Genomic DNA, 21,435 nt, shown 5'->3' on the forward strand with positions numbered 1-21,435 from the left:
TAGATGCTCAATAAATTTTAATTTTTCCGTTTGGTTTTTGGAGCCCATTACCCCACAGCAGAAGGAGGGATGGTGCCTTGCTGGTATGTTTTAGAAGAGCACTTTCTGTATTGAGAGTAACTCAACACAGAGTTTGGGGACCCTGGAAGATAAGAGGCCAAACATTTCAGTAGTTCCCCTGTTGTTGTTCCCTCTGGGCCCCTAATTATTCCAGCACAGCCTGGTGACTCAATTCATATGTAATTTGTTCCCGTCCTACATTTAATTGCCTAAATAAATACATATCAGAAGGAAATAAATTAGTAACGTTGTAGGTGCCACCAAGCATAGGTTTTCACGTTTCCAGTAATCACAAGCTCTGGCCAGTGATCAGAAATCCCTTTTGACTTTCTTTATTCTACTGCCATCCTGTGGCCGGTCTGTGCCACTGCAGCATTGTGGCCAGGTGTTGCCGAGCATCTGTATTGTCATGGTCCTTCTCATCCCCAAGAAGGGGCTCCTTGGGAGGAAGGGAGTGCAGTTGGAGGGTCTGTGCAAGGCCCCCAGCGACGGGCAGGAGTCTGGTGCACATCACCAGTCTTGGCTTGATCTCTGTTTGATGAACCGTAAGGACACATAGTACAGAATCAAGTAGCCACTGCTGATGCCGATGAGGATGAGGTAGGCAGCGTAGAGAGGGTGCGAGTTCAGGTCCATGCTACTGACAATCTGGGGGCACAAACATTCAGTGAGCTCACTCAAACAAAGTGCAGCTGCTTGCTCATCTAGGTTTGTGAAAAAACAAACGGGTTAAAAGCCAAGGCCTTCACTACTTACAACATCTCCTGGGATCGAAACGGTGAGGTTGCCAACCTCCGTGTAATATGTGCGTCCATTAAACTGGATCTGCATCAGGCCCATGAAACACCACCGGAGGAAGGACACTTTGGAAATCCACGCAGGGACTGAAGGCAGTAAGAGTCACATCAGTCAGATGACCAAACCCCTTGCTTAAGGGCACAACCTGCTCCCTGGGAAGTGTGCCCATCCAGGATGGGTGGAGGGGGCCAGGAGAAAAGGCCAAGGTGGCTAAAGCCAGGGAAAAGTTCCTCTGAGGAAGCAGAGGTAGGGAGAGGGGACAAAAGGACAAAGGTACAGAAAGGCAGCTTGGGACATGGATGGGGGCTGAGGGCTGGGGTGGCTGCAGAGCCCTTCCTCTGCCGGCCCATCATGTGCTCAGCTTCACAGAGCTTACAGGTTGTGGAGACTTAGCAGACCCAAGCCAGAAGTTAAATCTGTGCTTTGTGAAGAAAGGCCTCACAGAAGAGAGGATCTGTGGAAGGTGAGCAGAGGCTCACCAGCAGACAAGGTGGGGAAGGAATGGCATTCCCTCAGAAAGAGCTGGCACATGGGCTCCGAAGTGAGTGAGCAGAGCGTGTGGGGGGTTTCAGAAAAGCTGGATCAAGGCAGCAGCCTGGGAGGGTTGGGTCAAGGCAGTGGCGTGGATTTGCACTTAGAGAGTTCACTCTGCCTGGAGTGAGAGTTGAGAGGGAAGTGGGGGACGAGAGATCCACAGACCAACCACTTAGCCCAGGGTGAGGTGACAGGGGCCAAGGCTGGGAGAGAGAGCCAAGGAGATGTTTCAGAAAGACAGGAGAAGATTGGCCTGCTTGCTGGTGAATGTGGACAGTGAGTGAGAAAGAGCCTCAAGGGTGACTTCCAGGTGTTGGCCACAGGACCAAGAAGGAGCAGCTGCACCTTCGGGAGAATTCCCTCTGGGCATAGGACAGCTGACAGGGGGCACCTGCTCCCAGAGGGATCAGCCTTGATGGGGTCTAAAAGATGAGATTTCATCTCCTGATGAAAGCAAGCTTGTTCCAGCCACACGAAGCCTAAAACAGCTTGATCTGGCAAGGGGGTATGGGCCACACCTGTCCACAGGTTGTCCAAGCTTATCATGAAGCCCCCAGTGAGGTAGAAGGAATTGTAGAGTGCGTTGCCAAAGAAGGAGGACATGTGGAAGGTGGGGAGCAGGGCGGCCATGCACAGGGCCATGGCCCGGCAGCAAAAGACCACCAGCCACAACAGCAGGACATGCAGCAGGAAGGGCTCGGGTTCAGGCTGCAGGTTGGCCAGCCAGTAGGTGGGCATCCCATAGATGAGGACGTAGGCACAGTGCTCTGGAAGCTCCCCCAGGACCTGCAGAGAACAGCAGGGACATGAAGCCGATGCCTTCCTTCATCTACCATCATCTTTTAAATGTTTAAAGGTAGCATCTCCCAAGGTCACCAAAGGCCCCTCCTGGCAGGGATCGGGCACGGGGATGCAGTGGGTGTGGGTGTGGGGCCACAGGCATGAGCTCACAGCTGGGGTCTCTCCACAGACCCACGCCCTCCCTCGGGGGTGGTGGGGAGCTGTTTCCCACGGGGATTCAGCACGGCCAGTAGAAACCGCAGCTGGGTATCTGTTCTTCCGAAACCTGGTTTCAAGTCCCCTTCCTGCCTGCCTGGAGCTAGTAAGCTGTGTGGCCTTGGGACAGTCACACAACCTTTTTGAGCTAATATTTCCTTGAAAGAAAGACAGTAACATGTGCCCAACCTGCTTCCCAGGGACCTGTAGGCTTGAGAGGTGTTTCCCACCTTGTCTTTCTTAGGTTCATCCTGACCAAAAAAGTGGCATTCCTGGTTCCCACTCCTGGCCCTTCACATAAATGTTTTCGAAGTATCCATTCTCTGAAACTCCCCTAGGGATGTGGTATCTGCAACCACAGATGATGCACAGCTCTATGGGGACATCCTGTTCCCCGTGACCTGCCTGCCAGGCCCAGCAAACAGTGCAGCTTTCTCGGCCTCCAACCCCCACCCCATGGCGGCCACTCACTCTCAACCCTGGCAAGTCACCTTGGAGAAGAAATATGGACCAGCCGTGTACAGCCCGTCTTCTAGTTCATGGTAAAGCATTGCCCTCTCCGAGTGACCTAAAAGAGAGGAGAAAAGGAGAAGAGAATGAAAAAGTGAAATTAATTTACAATATTTCTGTTTTTTATTCTCTCTTAATATAATTAAAAAGTTACGTTCTCTGTGTTTTGTTTTGTTTTGTTTTTTTACATTTCTAAAAAGCAGGCACAGTAAAACCATCCTAAGTTAGACATTTGGTCAGATGAATCAGATCAGGGGAAACCCTTTGCTTGTGCTTTGCTGTCAACTCTGAATACTGCTAGAATAGGAACGGCTAGACTCATTGGCAATTTGCTGTCCTTTGAATACCAATCTTTAAAAACAATTGTCATTTTTTATTTCACAATCAAGTTGAAATTATTCAGCAAACCCCTTTTGGAGTTCAGAGGAGCACGGGGGCTTTGGCCCAGCTCAGGGGTGGGGCCCCCTCGCTGCCGGCCCGCTGCCCCGGGCGGCGACACTCACACTTGGCAATGACGTCCAGGATCACGTTGAAAGGGATGAGCGCCCCCGTCATGAACAAGAGGGCCGCCGTGTCCATGAAGGACAGCTTGACAGCCCCGTGGCCGTAGTAGAGGAAGCCGATGACCAGGGACATCAGGCAGGCCTCCGCCCCGTGGATGAGGAGGGTCGGCAGGTCTCGGAAGTCGTTGGAGATCTGACGACTTAAAAAACAAACTAGAGAATAACTCACACCACCCCTTTGAGAAAGTCACTTAACCTCTCTGAGCCTGTTTTCTCCTCGTAAAGTAGGGCCAGTCCTAAGAGAGAATTGTGTCCCGTCATAGGTGCTCAATAAATGAGTGTTATTTTTCAACCATCAATTTATCAGCCTTGCAATTTTACTTAAGGAAATCTTCCTGAAGATTTTTAAGGAAAAGCCTAAAAATAATCTGAATGTCCATCAATATGGGCTGGGGTAAACGAATTAAGGCTAAAGCCACACCACGGACTGGCAGTCGTTAAGAAGGACGAGGAAGATCTAATCAGGTGAGAAGTGGAGGAGCCACTCTGAGTGACAAATAAGCAGAGCACGATCCCATCTATGTATTAAAACATATGTGTGCTTAAAAACATCTAGAAAGACGCACCCCACACAGTTGGTTCTGGTTTTCTCTGGGAGCTGCTGTGAGGTTCTCCTGTCTTGTCTGCATTTTCCACAATTATCCTAAATTATTTCTATGATCATCAGATGGTAAGGATTTTTCATTTCATTTAAAGAAGAGAAGTTACAGGTGTGCTCTGCATCACGCTGAGGCCTGCTTTTCAAATAATTCTAAGTCCTGCTTCCTCCTTCAAATTCACTTTAGAAAGAAGGGGCTTCATTTGATAGTGCAAAGACTTTTGGGGGGAAATGAAAGGAGACGCAGTTACCGGATCAGCGTGGTGAACTGCTGCACAGCTCCGGGCAGCTCACTGCCCGCGGGGGCCGGGAGGTGGTCAGTGTCCTGCGGGGGGACCAGGCTGTCGGGAGGCAGAGGAGTGGCCGGGTCACCAGGCAGCCACCTTCGGCAGGGGGCTCTGCACCCAAAGCCGCCCAAGCCCACCTTACCTCTCTGCACCAGGGCCGGCACCGAGGTCCTTCGTGTCTCTTCTCCACAGAAAGTCATCGTAGCCACGCACTTTTTCTAGAAACAAGGCTGCAAGTGCAAGGGCCTTCTCCCTGGTGGCCACTTCCCGCTCTCTGCTGCGCCTGTCAATGCTGGTGAGGTCCACTGCAAGCAGAGGATGTGGGTTTGGGGATGGCCTGGTCACTGGCGTCTGCTCCCAGGTAAGGAGCGCAGTGAACACCGAGCCCACAGGGCTGAGTGGTCAGCTCTCAGGGCTCCAGACGTGCTCCCCTCCCTCTGAAGGTGAACCATGGAGCTGGGTCAGGACAGAGAGAGGCAAAGCCACCCTGCAGAGAGACGAGGCCCCCAGACCCACAGGACTGGCCATGTGCCCTGCCAGGGACCCCCACCTAGAGGAAGCTGGCATCAGGGGCAGGGTGGGCTGGTCAGAAGTGAGAAATGGTGGAGGACTTGTCTGCACCAGGCACAGGTCCAGGGACCACCACCCAGGCTCAGAATGGGGGACACCCCAGGACAGAGCAGGGGGCATTGGAACTTCACAGCCAGAGGCTCCGGCACAGTCACACCCTGGCTCTGACTCCGGCCATCCAAGAAGCTTTGGTTGAGGCTCAGCCTCCCAGGTCTGCCTGCCCACGGGAAGCCAGTGGGCTAGTCGGGGGTTGCTGAGCAGTCTCGACTCCTGGCTCGTCTATTTCTCACTGTAAATCACCAGTGTGGTTGATGGTGATTCAGCTTCTCTGAGAAGGGGAGAATATTTGGGCTGTAGGGTGCCAGGGTGTAGTCTCCGGTACGCCGAGTTCTCACTGGCCCTTGGTCAGCCGCTCTGTCCCTGGGGAAGGGGCCAGCACCACCCACTGGAGAGCCAGTGCTGACCCACACTCATCCCCTGAACTCTAGAGGTTGCTACCCTGTGCCCGAAAAGGCAAACCCCACCCATCCCAGGTGGGGCCTTCCTAAATCTGGCCTCACTCCAGCCCATAGGAGGCCTCTCCTCCCTCCATCCTTGCCTGGGCTAGGGCTTATTTCAGCCTTGCTCCGTTTCCTCTTCCCACCTCCATAACACATCTCAAGAAAGGATAACGCCTAGGAGGGGGCTCTATTCCATGACACGTTCCACCAGCACGTGGGGCTGTAGCTCAGAACAGCAGATTCCCAGGACAGCCCTGCATGTGGCTCCTGCAGCCCAGGTGAGTGAGGGACGCCAGCCAGAACCCTCCACCAAAAAAAAAAAAAAAGAAAGAAAAGAAAAGAAAGAAAGAGAAAGAGAGACACAAAGAAGAAGGGAGGGAGGGAGGAAAGAAGGAAGGGAAGGAGGAAAGCTTTTATCAGATTTTCAGATCTTTTATGGACATTTGATCTCTCTTAACCCCTCTCCGGGGTTATTTCGGATCTCTTCTGGGTGGCCAGGTTGGCACGTGCACTCTGACCCCTTATCTCAGGTGGCTGCCTTGAGGATGACACACCGGTCGGAAGCCACGTGGACACCCGAGCAGGGGGAGGGAGGGTGACTGCCCTGTGGGTTCACGCAGGGCCCCAGAGCTGCCAGCTGGAGAGAGTGGCTCATCCTCCTGGGGGACGGGACGAGAGGCCTAGAATCCTGGTGAGGAGGTGTGGGCAGTGGAGTGGGAGCCGGACACACTGGCTGGGAGTCCCAGTTCTGCACCCTATAGGTGGGCCATGACCAGCAAGTTGTTTAGCTCTCCAGCTCTGGTGTTCTCACTGTAAAGATGGAGATGCCCCTCACCTGGCAGGGCTGTGAGGATGAAACGGGAGACCCTCTGGAGCCTGGTGTCTTTGGGCCAGGGTATGCCTTCAAGTAAATGTCCCTGTCATCATGTTAACTGGTGAGGTCCTGGGAGGAAGGCTGGGCTCCTGGGACCCCTGGGCTCATGCGTTGAGGCCATGGGTCAGGTGACCTGTGGGACAGGCCACAGCTGATGCCTCCCCTGGCCCTGGTACAGCCGATGCCACCAGCCCAGAGGCCGCATCATTCCTCAGTACTCGGAATCTGGGCTCCTGCTTTCCAGTGGGCACCTGGAGAGGCAGCTATCCCCCAGGAATGATGAAAGTGACTCATGCTTCCGACAAGGACCCAGGACCCAAAGCAGACAGTCAATACTGGTGCTGAGCAGAGCAGCTTTCCTGTCGAGACATTCGTTGGCCAGGACTACCAAAAAGACCCCGAAGGGGCTGTGCCCTGGACTCCCCCCACCAACCAGCACTTTCAGGCTCTCTGCCGCAGAAGGGAGTGGCAAGCATCATTTCAAGATTTCGTCATGGTTTCCTGATCCCAAGTATTCTAGAAATTGAGCCAAACCCTCTTGGATTCTATTCCCTCTGAGCTTTGACACTTCCGTAAGTTTCTTTTCTATTGTGCACAAACAGTGGCTATCTGTCAGAAGCTGTTTTTGTTTTTTTTCTTTTCTTTTCAGGTCCTTATTTTTAGCATTTGCTACTTGGCAAACTGACCCATACTCTGCCACCCTCTGCCCACCCCTCCATCCTTGCCCCTCCTCTCTGGAAGCCTCTGAGAGTTTCTGCCCGGAATCTTCTCAGGAAGCTCTGGCAGTGGTCAGGCAGTGTTGCCGACCTCACTGGCTCACCGTAGAAGTCAGCAGGGTTGCTGTAACGAGGACTGGGGTGGCCGATCTCGGTGAAATACTGGACCATGTGCTGGGCTGCCCCCAGGTAGATGGTGGTGCCGGACGTCATCAGGAGGACCAGATCGAAGAGCCTGAAGATGTCCGAGCGCGGCTGGTGGAGGGAGATGAGCACCAGTCTGTTGCCTTTGGCCAGCCTGGACAAGGTTCTCACCAGGTTGTGGGCCGTGAAGCTGTCCAGCCCCGAGGTGGGTTCATCCAGGATGAGGATTCCTTCCCGGCGGAGAGAGGAAGGAGCCTGGTGGGTTAGCAGCCGGCCAAGCCAGGGCGGACCACGTCCCCTCGTCCCCCCGCCGGCTCGTGGGCGCCCCTCACCAGGGTTCCACAGGAGCTGCACCCCAATGCTGACTCTCCTCCGCTCGCCCCCGGACACGCCGCGCAGGGTCGCGTTGCCCACGCGGGTGTCCGCGCACTGCCGCAGGCGCAGCTCCGCGATCACGTCGTCCACCTGCGGGCGGGAAGGGGCCCAGGGCTGCAGGGGCGGCCTCCGGGCGGGAGATACCCCTACTCAAGTTATAAAAGGGCCTGCCCCTTCGGTAGGGTTTTAACGTGAGCAAGGACAGTCTGGCACGTTATTTTACTCCAGCAATTTTGTGCGGGATTCTTTGCATAGATCCTCAGCAGCTGCTAGGCGCTGGGCGCGATGTTGGAGATGTGACCATGTAATGGGGACAGACAATTGGGGTCCTTGCCCATAGGCAGGACCAGAAAGCAAGTAAACAGATTCATCACAAATTTTGACAAGTGTTTGGGAAACAATCCCCTAGGGCTGAGATGGCTTAAGAAGGGCTGCAGCCAGTGTTAAAGGAAGCCCGAGGGCAGGGCAGATGGTAAACCAGATGCTCAAACTCCGCCTGCGGCTGGATCTCGAGGGAGGGCAGGGCATGGAGGGAGGAGGAAAACATCATGACTTTGGGGACCCCAAGAGTCACCACCAGGGTCAGTTAGTTACCCTTTTGTCACGCTGGGCCTGGGAGAAGGTTCTGGGCAGGCGCAGCTGGGCGACAAAGGTGAGCGTCTCGCGGACGGTCAGGTTGGGGAGCAGCTGGTCGTGCTGGCGCACGTGGGCCACACACTTCCTCACCAGCTGGGACGTGCTGGGCTGCCCGTTGATCCAGACTTGGCCTGACTTAGTCTTGCCGCCTGGGCCTCGGCCGGTGACCACGTCGAGCAGCGAGGCTCTCCCGCAGCCTGCGGAGCCACCAAAGACGGTCCTGAGGGCAGAGCTTCTGGGGACCAGCCTGCAAGTCGCTGCTCCCTGCAGCTTCTCCAGGCTCTCCGGACTGCTCTGTCCTTGCAGAAGTGACCCACACCTAGGGAAGATGGCTCAGCCCTAGATGGGGGGACCCCAGCACCTCCACTGGAGCATCAGTTTTGAGCCAGCCACCAACTGGACCCTCCAGGGGACTGAGGCCAGGTCAGCCAGTGGCTGCATGAGGAGGAGTCTGCGTGAACCTGGAGCGCCGGTCCCCTCCCACCTCTAATCAACGCACTTTCTCCCCAAGCAATACGGGCTGGCATTAATTGCCCCGCTAAGCATAACTATTTTTGGCTGGCAAACATTCCAGCAATGTCTCATCATTCAACATCGTTTGGCTCAGAAGCTGGCTCTGTAGGAAGGACTAATTTGGAGCAATAATAGGGTGTCTTTTAAAAATGCAAAACTGGATCTATTTTGAGAAATAAGGGAGGAAAAAAAATGAAGAAATAATAGATGTGAAAATAATTCTTAAGCTATATTACAGTGTACGCCCATGTTCTCCATCTCTAAAAAAATGATCCACTGCGCACAAATTAACACCAACCATTTGTGAATGACCCATCAATTGTTATTGATTTGGAGGAGTAAGCGTCAGATTGGACCTACTTTCCAAAAGGATGGTCATTAGCTCTTTCTTTATTTAAGTTGTGAATGCAAATCGGATTCAAGCCCTGAGAACACCTTCCTGCAAACAGGTTGGGAATGAGGTCTGCACAATTCCCCCAGGTGGGAATTTGGTTTCCTTGCTGTGTGTTGTTGGAGAACAGGAGATCATTTTCCAGGTTGTTTTCTATCAAAGGAAATGCCGATAAACAGTAGATATTGGCTCCTCCTTGCCACCTGCAGGCAGCCCCACAATCCCCACAGAGTCAGCAAAAACCAAGGAGCCTGCCCATGTGGTCCTCCAGTTACCACCCAGGGGCCCTGCGGGTGGAGAGGGACTGCACGCTGGTTCTTGGGTTTAAGGTCCTGAAAACTTTGGTGAAGCACAATAACCAGAGAGAACCCGGAGGGGTGGGAGCTTTGGCCGTGCTCCCTGCTCAGTCTTGGGGGCGTGATCTGGACTCCGGGAGAGCGGGAGACTTTGCCAACATTCACAGGACCACCGGATTCCCAGTCAGAGGGCAGGAAGGCCACATTCCCTAAACACAGCTCTGCGAGAGAAGTGGTGGGCTTTCCTGAGGAGGACGCCTCCTGCATGTGGGCAGGTGCTCTGTGAACCGGGAGACAACATCCACAGGCATCTGAGACCCGTATACAACGGCTGGACTCTCCAAATCAGTAAATTTACTGATCACAATACACCCTTGGAAATCGCTGACTCTGTAGAATAAGCTAGAATGCCTGGGGCTGTTTATTTATTTAAAATTATGGCCAGAGTCCTATTGTGCCTGTGTGTAGTAAAAGTCATTGGAAATATAACCAATAACACTTTTTAAGGAAAAATTTTAATAATTTCAGCCAAGGAAACCTGAAGTTAAAAAACACTGAACCCGGGGACTTCTCAGTGTACTTCTTGCTTTGAACTTCACTTTCCTCAAATGTAAATCAGGGACACTACAGCAGCAGGTCTGTATGTAGCAGTATCAACCACGATGACTCTAAAGCTTTGTGGAAGTGCCTTTGATGAGGGCCCAGGTGCCATTTACATGCTCAATTCATGATGAAATGGCAGATTTAACAAGAAAAGACACCAGGAGTCTATAAACAAAAATAAAGTAAGCCTGTGAAAGTCTCCTTTTTTCTCTGTCTCTCTCCTAAGTCAGAATTGCAGGCGTAGGGTGGGGAGTGGGGAGGGACGTAATGACGGGCTTGTAAGCTCATTACAGTTACAAAGTGCATTTACACACATTATCTATTTTGATCTTTGGTTAGACAATAAACAAAACTTCTATCAGAAAACGGTCAAAATTTGGAACAGGTGTTCAGGTAGTTGAGTAAACTCAACCTCTGGAAATAATTAACTGAAAGGTGCAAGTGCTCTCTCTCTGAGACTATGTAAGGATGTCACAAGGAGAAACACCTTAATCTGAGAATTAGATTAAGATTCTAGTTCTGGTTCTGCATTAAAGGGTGTCCTTAAATTGGTGAATCACTTAACTTGTCTAGCTTTAGTCTCCTTATCCATAAAATAAAAGTGTGTGTGTGTGTGTGTGTGTGTGTGTGAGAGAGAGAGAGAGATGAGGGGGGATGGGATACACTCTAGAAATATAGGGGATTATCTAAAAATGCTGGATAAAATATTACAAACATCTTTTAAAATGCATAGCTGAGTTGTAGGAAAGTTAGAGAAAACTCCAGGGATTAAACACAAAGAAAAAAACAGAATCAAAGTGGTAAATGGGTGATAGCACTGAGATGACCTCTTTTAATTGTTTTAACTAGAAGATATGGTTTTCAACGGTTTCATGCAAACAAGGAACTTGTCTAAGAGCCAAGATGAGGAGAGGAAACTGGGGCCAAAAATAAAGCAGGATCCTAACCTACATGAAAGGATAAACTAAGTAATGATTCTGCCCACTATCAGAGAGAAGCAACCAGGAAATCTGTCTGTCTTAGCCAGGGGTGTGGGTGGGAAAAAAGTCACCCTTGAAAATACAAACCTATAGGTCCATCTACACACAGATTTGGAGTTGGAATTTACATCCTGTGTGATCCAGGACACCTCAGTCTAAGAAATGAATATTTAGGGGTCCCCAGTAGCAGTGCACCAGAAAGTCTGGCAGAGGCAAACACAAATCCTCCGTTGAAAGCTGTACCTCAACTAAGACTGTAGGGAATTCCCACAGAAGAAGCCCAGTTGAATATGGGTGCACATTCCAAAATTACAAAACGCATTAGGCTACATGTCATCATAAGCAAGTGTCAGCAGAAATAACATAACGGAATTAGACTGTCAGGGTCTTTAAATAGTGTAATTATCAGACAAAATATAAAGATTTACATTTAAAATAATGTAAGAAATAAAAATAACATGAGCAAGGAATAATATACTATCAAAAAAAGGTGGGCCAGATATGAAAAGGAACCAAGTGGAAGCTTTAGAAGTGAAATTTTATTAAAATTAAAAAGCAAGACGGACCAGGTAAACAGCAGATTAGCTATAGTCAAAGAAAGAATGAACTGGACAACAGATCTGAAGTTATAAAGAATTAGCATAGAGGCCTTGAGATGGAAATGTAGAAGAGAAGTTAAGACAGGGTGGATAGCATAAGAGGGGCCATCATACATCTCCTATGATTTCCATGGAAAGAGTAAAAAGGATGGGGGGAAGACAATATTTGAAGAAACAATAGCTAAAATTTTTCTTGAACTGATAGAAAATATGAACCCTTAGAATCAGGAATCTCAAAAAATCATAAACAGAATAAATAAAAATAAATTCATATCTAGACATATCAAAGTGAAATTGCAAAAAACAAAGACAAAAAGGAAATCAAAAGCAGCCAGAGAAAAAAACAATTTCTACACAGGAACAATTAGGCTGGTAGTAGACTTCTCGTAAGCATTGAAGGAGTTCGAAAGACATTGGAATAATACCTTCCAAGTGCTGAGAGAAAATAAATGTCATCCTAGAATTGCATATCCAGTTAAACTATCATTCAAAAGCTAATAAGAACAGTTTTTTTTTTTTTATTTTTAGCTAAATAAAAACAGACTTTACCAACAACAGACCCTTACTAATGGAAATGGAATTTTGAAGGTTGTACCTCAAGAAGAGAGAAATGGGCTGCAACAGAAGAAGGAATGATGATGAGCAAAGAAATTTGTAAACATGATGGTACATTTAAACAAACCTTGACAGTATAAAGTAATTACAATAATAAGACACAATGGAGGGTGGGTGGGTAAAAAATAGCAAGAAGGAAAGGAAAACTCCAAGCAATTGCATGTCAGAAAGAAGAACGTGATTTTTGGAATGCACCTTTTATTGTTCTGGTGGATCGTGAAGATAATCAATTGGCCTAGATGGCAATGTGCATATTGAAAAGATTAAACACTAAAATAATTATAAATTAGAGGAAATAACTTCTAAACTGGTAGAGGGAAAGACAGGTGAAATAGAATGAGGAAAATGAACTCAGTACTCTGAGGCAGGCCCCTTTCAGCTCTGACATTCTGTCATTTTCAATTTGGCCTGGGGAAGTGGCTACTGGAGGCAGTTTAAGAATCTGGATCTTTGTAGATGGCTGAAGTTTGCTCTAAAACTTGGATGGGCCATTTGAGAAGTGAGAGTTGCGGTGGGGGCTGTGCCTCCCAGCTGTCTGACCGTAACTGGGAATGTGATGGTGGAGGGAACACTATAAATGATTGCCCCTTGTGGTTGCAGGAATCCCCTGGAAAGAACACTCAGTTCCGAAACTGCATGATGATCTTGGGTAAGACTTTTGTCTTCTCTCAGAACAGGCATTAACTAAAGACAGAAGCTCTGGCTCCATCTACAGGTGGCCAAGAGGCGCAACCATGACCCTTTAGCCTAACAACAACTACTTAAGTGCTAGGAAATGGAGGAGCTCACATCTGAACCCAGGCGTGTCTGACCCAGAACTTGTGCTCTGAAACACCCTGCTATGTTATTTCACTAGTCGGCAAAGAGTTGTGTAAGAAGCACGCATTTGTCCAAGGGACCACTCTGCAAGCCAGGAGAGAGAGAAACCACAGCCCTGCTCTTTGCCCTGCAGTACCTGAGCTCCCTATGATGGCCAGCATCTGCCCACTTCGCACTTTGAAGCTCAGGTTCTGGATGCCCAGCTCACAAAGGTCCTGGCTGCTGCGTGACGTCCAAGGCATCTTGAACTGAGCCAGCTGCTTAAACCAAGGCATCTGGGAGGCCATGTCCACCTACGGGAGAGATCAGAAGTTTCCCTAGAGAGCTGAATAAGTCAGAGGGTTTCAGCAGCTTCTGTCTAACTCCTCTGTGCCCGATGTGGCTCCTCCCATGAGGGGACAGTCCCCTGCTGACACACAACAGGCCCAAGGTGTCCCCTGCTCAGCTCCTGCTAACCGTGGAGGCTGGACTCTGCCATGTGGAGACCCTGAAGCTGCCGTCTGATGATATGGGGAATGGAAAGCATGTGCAATAGAGAACAGAAATAAGAATATAATCTAATCAGAGTCTTCAATTAACAATAGTAATTTACTAATAATTTATTGAGTGCTTATTATGTGCAAGGCCCTATGTTAATTGCTTTGTGTCCATTATCTCATTTGATTTTCATTGCAGACCTGTAGCATAGGTACTATTATAATCCCTGTTTTACAGATGAGGCTCAGAGTAGTTAAGTAACTTGCTCAAGTCACACAGCTAGTAAATGGCATTGCAGAGCAAGGCTATGGTGTGGCTCATCAGCTTCTCCTAATTGACACCCACAGGAAGCCAGGCTTGGGCCTTGGAGGGTCACCATCCCAGGCACCACCATGTGCCATCTGGGCAGCATGCGGTCTGCCCCTGGGGAGGGGTAGGAAATGGGGGTCATTCAATCCTACCAGGGGATTTCTGAGAACCTTTACAAGGCCACTGGTCCTTGTGCTCTGGATGTTTTGTTAGCTTCGGGAACAGTACATCTTGCAATTTTAAAAAACCACATAAAAACTGGTGAAATCCAAATAAGGCCTGTAGTTTAGTTAATAGTATTGTGCCATTGTTAATTTCCTCATTTGGACAATTGTACTGTGGTTATGTAATATGTTAACATTAGGGTCTACAGGGCAAATGGTACATGGGAACTCTCTATATACTATTTTTGCAACTTTTCCAAAAGTCTTAAATTATTTCAAAATATAAAAGCTAAAAAAGACTTACAGTGATTTTTTTCACAGGTTCACACATTTTGCTTTATGCCTTAACAAGGATCCTGTTCTTGTCTTATGCCTTTCATCCTCCAGCAATAATGTGTATAGTTGCTGAGTGAGGGAAGTCACCATGGTGCTTGCCCCCAGCACCTGAGGGATCAACTTGGGCTCCACTCTGTCCCCTGCCCTGTGCTTGGGGACAGAGGGTCTGCGGGGAGGTGGCAGGGGGGAAGCACACCCTTTCTTTCCACTGGGGGAACTTAAGACCCTCTGAAAGTCAGGCGCACCCTTACCTGGTAGCTGAGGTTTTGGACCTCCAGGGTGTTGGACTGGCCACTGTAGGTGAAGTATAAGCTATTGTCACTTTCGGAGGAGAACAAGCTGTCCTGCAGGCCCTGCTGAGAGACATGACAGGCGAGGGGCTCCTTTGGAAGCTGCTGAGGACATAGGAGAAGACCTGAGGGGTGGGAGAGCGGCAGCCTGGTGTGGTTGAGATCCCTGGTTGGTAAGAAGTAGGTTTGTGCAGGTGGAGCCCAAGGACTTTGAGAAAATAGGAGCATCAAGGAGGAAACATCTCTGCTCCCCTAGGCAGAAGGCTTTGGGGCTTCCCCCAGTACAACTCTTGGCCCCAGAGACCCTCAACCTCGGGATGGTGGAACCTGAATCTGAGCACCTCTCGTGAGGGAGCTTCGTGGGCTTGTGTCCGTGTACTGAGAAGACCTGAGCTGGGAGCTGGAAAACCCTCTGCTTTTAATTTTCTCTTCTCTTCTCTGAGTTATTATCTCCTGACAGACATCTCATACCCTCCTGTGAGAAGAAAACAGCCATTAACAAGTAAGTAAATGCTCAATATTTGGGGAAGACACCATCTTGAGAAAAGTCCCATCTTATTTTGGTGAGGAGTTTTGCACAACAAAGCTAATGAAAATGCTGGTAGAGGACTTCAGAGGAAGCCTCCCTATCATCACCATCGTCATCATCATCATCATCATCATCATCATCGTCGTCGTCATCATCATCATCATCAACATGTTGTGGAGGTAGTGGTATATTTGAATATATATCAAACAGATCAGTGTGTGATGGTATCGGCTGATACCTTTGTCTGGTATTCACCGTCTGCAGATCTGAATTCTGTATTTAGCTGAAATGATTCTTCTATTTTACCAATTCCATCATTTAAATGACTGAGGCACAAACATGGAAAAACCTGATTACTAAGGCTTCAGTTTTGTAATGCATTAATTTTCCTTCTATCTCTCTAGTGCAGGAAAATGTATGTATTCATTAACAAGTTGCCACCAACTTCAGTTTTCTTTCATGGAGCTACCATTTCCACACGGAGACGTTCCTTCTGTCAATCAGTCAAGAATCCAACAAACACTTATGGGGAGCTCCCATCAGGCTTAGGCTAGTTAGGTATACAGTGGTGGAAAAGACAGCCCTTGAGAAGCTTACATTTTAGTGGGTAAAAAAGACCGGCTAGAGGCAGGTTAGCCTCAAGCATCTGATCAGGGCATCTTTTCACTGTGTGCAACACACACGCACCTTATATGAAAATATCTTGACAGAAACATCCCACAGTCTCTTTGTCAAAGCACCACTGCAGTAGCAGAGGTGAGAGGTCCTTGGCACAGACCAGTGGAAGTGGAGGGAAATAAATACAGCACCTTCCGGGTGACTGCTGTGGGTCCACTGGGAATAGCATCCAGGGTTCCGGGAGAGTGTGAAAACCCACTGTCCACAGCTACTTGCATTATCTAATGTTTGAACTATTACTGCAAAGACCCAAAATCATACAGAAAAACATGGGAAATATAAACACCCAATTTAAGGGAGGGGTTATCTCTGGAGAACAGGGAGGATGCCAGGGAGAAAGGTACATGGTGCAAGGCGGGGTGGGCTTCAAAGTTACTGGTAATTCTTCAGTTGAGTGGTGGGAACATGGGCGTTCACTATGCTTTAAACAGCCTTTACTGAAATATTTCAAAGTATATTATCAAATTGAGAGAGATCTGCCCCAAACTCACCTCCCAGCTGCCCAAGCCTCCCAAGCAGGTGTGAGAGGAGAGGGTGGGCGTGGAGGAGGTTAGAGATGGAGAAAGAAGTTCCTGGAAGGTCAGGAGCAGCTCAGATGCTGCAGGACGCCGGAGGGCTGCACTGCCTCTCACGGCTGGACTTTGCCCCCCATCTCCACCACCTCCGCACACTGACCAGTTTTTCCATTTTATTTTGCTAGACTACTGGAAATTCTATCCGTTGCTCAGAGATGCTTTTGGGTTGACCAGCATCCTGCTTTAAAAGTAACACAAAATCCACAGGAGGGATAAGAGGGCCATTGATCACTTAGGAGAAGATGATGACTTAGACATTGCTTTCTGCTAGCTCTTTGGGCTGAATTTAGGTGGGGAGGAGCTGCTGAGCAAGGAAGGTGGGGTGTTTTGGAGCCTGGAGTGATATGTGGAGGTGCCAAGCCCACTGCGCTGTGCTTTGGGAAGGTGGAGGTGCTGAGGGACGGAGGGGAGCCAGGGCGGAAAGACTGAGGTAGAAGGAAGGAGAGAGAAGCAAGCCCCCTGCGCCTGGTGCTGGCTCTCAGGCTCGCCCCCCACCTCCCACCTCTGTGTGATGAGCAGATCCCGGGACCCTCCCACCATCCGAGGGATCAAGCCTCTCAGGAGTACATGGGCAACCCAGCTTTCAGAAGGAGAGAAGTCATTCCTGGGTTGGGGTCTGCCTCTGCTCCATTTTGAAATATTTTCCTTGGCTCCCAGAGAGGATTTGTTAGACTCTTCCTGAGGTTTTGACAAACTCTCTGTATTTTTCAAATACTTAAATATCTATTCGGCTGACATCTTAATCAGTATGACTGTCAGAACATCACTTGAATTTCTGACAGGTGACACCCTAAAAAGCAAAAGCAGGTTTATTTGTAGGTTACCAGCTTAGCTCCTGCTGGGCTATATTGTAATTTCTCCTTGTATTAACTTCTGATCAAATGCCTGAGTCACAATCACGGACTAGAAGGAACTTGGGGGGCACTGAGCACTAGTTCCCTGTTCTGGGATGCAATGGCGTGCCCAGAGAGGCCTCACAGCTGGTCTTGAGGGAGACGCAGGGTTTGCTCCTGCCTGTGGGGTGGACACTCGGCTGGAGGGACAGTTTGTGGGGTTTGTAGATTCAGTTTGGGTGAGCAGGTAGCCGGGGAGGGGGTCCCCACACAGGGGCGTGAGCAGAGAAGGGGGCCGGGCTATGGGCTTGAGCTGGACGTTGTGTCCCCTGTGTCAGCACCTTCTAGCACGCCACCTCAAGGAGCCCCAAGCATTTCTCAGTTTAAACCTTGCCTTTCCAGGCTGTTAGGAAGAAATATATGCCAAGGTAAGAGGAGTGAAAATACTTTGACAGTTTTTTTAGCTTGTTGGCACCTTAAATATCTAGATGCGTGATAAGCATCCCATAAAATTTAGAGGCATTTTGAGTAACAGGAGTGGGGAAAGGGAAATTGGAAACGTCAGGACTGGCACACATTCCCGGATGTTGACATTAGATTCAGGCAGCTCTTTGCCTCCCAAGCTGTGGGGAAATCGCTTGACCTGACCTTCCAGACAGAAAGTGTTCCCAAAGCCACACTAACTCTATGTCCTGTTCAGGCTCCGAGTTTTGCTTTCCTGGCTCATTTCCTGGCAGAGGCTGGCATCCTGGGGGGTTCAGAGGACAGAGACGGTTGTTCGCTGTGGCTGCAGATCTGACCAGGAGTGGGGGCTCCTTGGGCCTTGCTGAAGTCAGGCCTTAGCATTTCAAGACCCGTGCAGGTGGCCTGTGGCCGTCCCTTTTGGGTGTGGAGTCCTCAGCTTTTCTCGTCTTTCTGTCCTTTCCTCCTCCCCACAGCAGACACGGGGCGCAGTGGGATGAGGGAGGGCAGGTGCGGCATCTGCTTCCCTTCTGTTTTCTAATCTAGCCTTCCACTTCAGAAGCCCGCCCGTACCCCATGCCAGCCAAAGGTGGTTCTTCAAGGGTGCCAGACCGTCATCTACCCCAGCTCACTCCCAGATCTTCTTATGGTTGCCTGCTGGGGCCATATGTCTAGCATAAATTCTAACATTCCCTCAAAAGCCATCTGCCATCCTGTCTCATCTCTTCACAGCCGCTGAGATTCCGAGTGTGGCGGCCCATGGACCTAGGATCCACCCGCAGAAGCCCTGGTATGTGTGAAGCCGTCTCTGTGATCAAGTCTCATTTGGAAAAAGCTAGATCAGCTAGTGCCCCCTACAAGAACATCATTTTCCCCTGTGGGAGCACCTTAGGGTAGGCAGGGACCCCAGATCCCAAGCCCCTGAATCTGCTCCCCTCACCCTTTGAATCCTCAGAGATGGAGTCCTGCTTGCTGTCCTGGTGGTGAGTTAGGACAGAAAGCGCCCGAGGGAGGAAAGAAAGGCCCAAGTCCTCCACCCACCAGGACCCAGGCAGCTCCCATCGCTTACCAAGGCATCCTGGGGGGCAGCCTCGTTCTGCAACCCTCTCTCCGCTGGGGTCTTCTCAGCCATGGGGCCCGGAGATGTCTCTGCCCCTGTGCTGCAGCTCCCCTCGGAGCTCCGCTGCTGCCTACAGGGCCAAGGTTTTCTCTCTTTCCCAGAGCTGGGCAACCTCCAGTCCTCCTCTGTGCCAATCTGCCCCTCTCCCAGCAAGCCTCCCTGGTAAACCCTCCCATAAACACACACTGTCGAGATAAGGAAGCTCTGGCTAAAGGTACATCAGATAATGACGCCTGGGGCCAAAACCCCGGTGCCACAGCTGGGAAGGCCTGACCGGGGATTCCAGGGCCAGGAGAGGAGCAGGCAGAGCTGTCTGAGTTGGCTCTCCAGCTGAGGCCTCTCTGGGGAGGGTCAGGCCACCAGAAAAGTCTCCTGCTTTTGCTGCCTATTGGCGATGAGTGGACACCCATCCTGGATCCCCATGGGGTCTGTGGGACTCGGAGTAAACAGCGGCGCTCAGGGCTCCCCTGAGGAGGTTCCTGCAGCTGCTTCAAAGCCCTGGCACAGCCTGGGCGTCCTCCATGTCTCCTACAGCGTCAGGTAAGGCGAGGCCCATGCTGCTTGTCCTCCCCTGCTGGCATCTGGAGCCTGGGCTTTGGACTGTGGCCAGGGATGGGCATGGCCCAGTAGTGATGGGCCTCTCACCCACTCTGGGGGGCTTGCCCAGCCAATGGGGGGCACACATGGAGGCTTTGGGCTTCCTCCTAGTGGATTGGGTTCGGGGGTGAGTGGAAGAGGGCTGCCACTGGGAAACAAGGGGCAGCATTGAATCGCCCCTCCTCCTGCCCCAGGCGGGGCCTGGAAGCCGAGCCTGTCCAGGACGTGCCCTGCCTCCTGCCCCTATGTGGGTGGAGAGGCCTGGGGAAAGGGGATGGAATGAAGTCCTGGGAAGGAACGCAGGGTCGGCCTGAGGAACAAGCAGGGTCCTGCTTGCCATCTCCCAGCCAGGCAAAGAGGATTGACGCATGGAGCAGCTGCTGGGCAGGAGCTTTACAGAGCCCCCATATTGCATCCTTTGGTCACTGCCCCGCCAGACTCTACAGATGAAGACACTGAGGCTAACCCATATTTAGGGACCCATCCAGAGACAGGGCTGGGATCAGTTCAGTACTGGGGGCAGAGCCCACCCTCCAGGACCCCACACCGCCTTTACCCCTGCCGGTTTCCTTTAAAGCGACCGCGTTGGGCCCTGGTGGGACATCACATCTCGCCGGCAGCAGTGGAACAGGCAGATCCTCAAAGACATCTCCTTGTACGTGGAGAGTGGGCAGATCATGTGCATCCTAGGGAGCTCAGGTAAGTCTGGGAACGAGCTCTCTAAACGCTTCTAAGCATTCAGATAAGGCTTTGGCTTGATTTAAATGCCACAGTGAGGAAACAGATTTAAATGGTAGCGAGAAAGCCACAAGTTTGATATTAGAATGGAATCCAATGAGAAGTGTGACTGCGTGAATGGTATAAAACCGTTGGATCCCGGTACCAATGAGAAATCAGAAGAAAAAGACTTCAACGTGTCCTGCCTAACGTGTAACATGTAAATTCATATTTCAAGGCAGGGACAGCACCTAACACAGTGCCTGGCACACCGGGTGATCAGTAAACACAATTTCCCTCATCTGTTCCCTGCTTGGGGACAGGAAAAGGGATTCGATGGACACAAAGATGCCCATTTAGCCCCCACACTGATGACATTGGTTCTTTTTTTATTATGAGGTATTTTAAACAGATAGATAGGAATAGAGAATAATATAAAGAATGCCCAAGTATTAACATCTGGCTATATCAAATCTTAACATGATGTCATTTTTGTTCAGATCCTTTTCTTTTTTAAGAAACTAAGCATTTACAGATTCCACTGAGACCATCTGTGTGCCCATCCATTCGTCATCCGCCTCCTCTTTCCCACATTTGAGACTGGCTTCAGCGTTTGTCTCTGTGCCCCTCCATCCTCCTGCTTCGGTGAGGCAGCCCCTTGTGGCTGAGGGCAGTGTCCTGTGAGGGTCACGGCTGTGAATCCTTGGCAGGTAACAGTCCCTGCAGCTGGGGGATGGGGGCGCTGGCCCCAAAAGGGGATCTGGGGGCACACCACTCGGTCCCCTACGCTGGTACATTTTCAGATCGAGAGGTTCTGACAGATTGGCTCACAAAAGCCTCTTGATTGAGTTGTCACTGGCAAGTTGTTGACATTGATTGCCACTCTCCACTTGCACCGCTCTCTTTGATGGGTGGATGCTGTAAGTGTGTGATGCCAGTTCAGCTTGGTCAATCTCTTCAGATTTAAGCCGTTAAATCCATATCCACTCACCTTCTAGCAAGTGGATGGAAATACTAGCGTTGTTAAGATTAAATGAAAAGGAATTCGCTGGATAAAACTTTTGCACTTTCCTGAGGTTTCCGGTCAGTTCTTACTTCCAGTTTTAAATCATTTCTAACTATTCACATGTACTATAATGTACAGAGTCATTCCAATTTTCCTTTTGATAAAAAATAATGCACTTCTTTTAAAAAAAGAAGCCGAGTTATCCCTATGATAATTTGTCATTTGTTCATTATATTCCTTGGGCACACATACCGGGAATTGAACCCATGTCCTCAGGAGTGTGTCCCACAGGCCAATGTCACCCTTCGTGCACATCGCAGCAGGGGTCCCTGATCTTTTGATGACACTTAGTCATGGCAGTTTTA

The 21,435-nt window shown here is 50.1% G+C and overlaps 2 protein-coding genes across 5 annotated transcripts in view; one reads left to right on the top strand and one right to left on the bottom strand.

The window, feature by feature from the left end:
- Positions 1 to 18,895, bottom strand: ABCG8 (ATP binding cassette subfamily G member 8). 2 transcript variants are annotated; one of them, XM_037807189.1, is made up of 13 exons: positions 18,700 to 18,894; positions 14,515 to 14,619; positions 13,114 to 13,270; positions 8,120 to 8,358; positions 7,483 to 7,615; positions 7,111 to 7,380; positions 4,489 to 4,651; positions 4,311 to 4,400; positions 3,402 to 3,601; positions 2,880 to 2,956; positions 1,911 to 2,178; positions 817 to 944; positions 1 to 708 (listed from the first exon to the last, which is right to left on the bottom strand). In XM_037807189.1, the coding sequence occupies exons 1-13, from the start codon at positions 18,760 to 18,762 to the stop codon at positions 571 to 573; spliced, it is 2,031 nt and encodes a 676-aa protein (XP_037663117.1). In that variant the 5' UTR covers positions 18,763 to 18,894; the 3' UTR covers positions 1 to 570. The 2 variants fall into 2 exon arrangements, with proteins under 2 accessions (XP_037663117.1, XP_037663118.1); XM_037807190.1 differs by having other exon boundaries at positions 571 to 708; positions 14,515 to 14,616; positions 18,700 to 18,895.
- ABCG5 (ATP binding cassette subfamily G member 5) overlaps positions 17,929 to 21,435 on the top strand; it is a 25,144-nt gene continuing 21,637 nt past the window's right edge. The window contains exons 1-3 of one of the 3 annotated variants that reach the window (XM_037807192.1): positions 17,929 to 18,030; positions 18,363 to 18,420; positions 19,925 to 20,046. In XM_037807192.1, coding sequence (XP_037663120.1) covers positions 20,025 to 20,046 — 22 coding nt within the window. In that variant the 5' untranslated portion in view covers positions 17,929 to 18,030; positions 18,363 to 18,420; positions 19,925 to 20,024. Of the gene's footprint in view, positions 18,031 to 18,362; positions 18,421 to 18,956; positions 19,291 to 19,924; positions 20,047 to 20,658; positions 20,775 to 21,435 lie in introns of those variants that run through there. The other 2 variants (XM_037807191.1, XM_037807193.1) reach the window with 2 other exon arrangements.

The sequence above is a fragment of the Choloepus didactylus genome, chromosome 17, assembly GCF_015220235.1.
Source record: "Choloepus didactylus isolate mChoDid1 chromosome 17, mChoDid1.pri, whole genome shotgun sequence".
Classification (NCBI taxonomy): domain Eukaryota; kingdom Metazoa; phylum Chordata; class Mammalia; order Pilosa; family Megalonychidae; genus Choloepus; species Choloepus didactylus.

What these genes read in the sequence shown, in the direction of transcription:
- ABCG8 (XM_037807189.1), bottom strand. Translation starts at nt 18,762, where the DNA reads ATGGCTGAGAAGACCCCAGCGGAGAGAGGGTTGCAGAACGAGGCTGCC. An exon ending in CCTGGACGTCATTGCCAAGT is followed by an intron (nt 2,957 to 3,401) that starts GTGAGTGTCGCC and finishes CCTCTCTTTTAG; the next exon opens with GTCACTCGGAGAGGGCAATG. An exon ending in TTTCGATCCCAGGAGATGTT is followed by an intron (nt 709 to 816) that starts GTAAGTAGTGAA and finishes TTGTGCCCCCAG; the next exon opens with ATTGTCAGTAGCATGGACCT.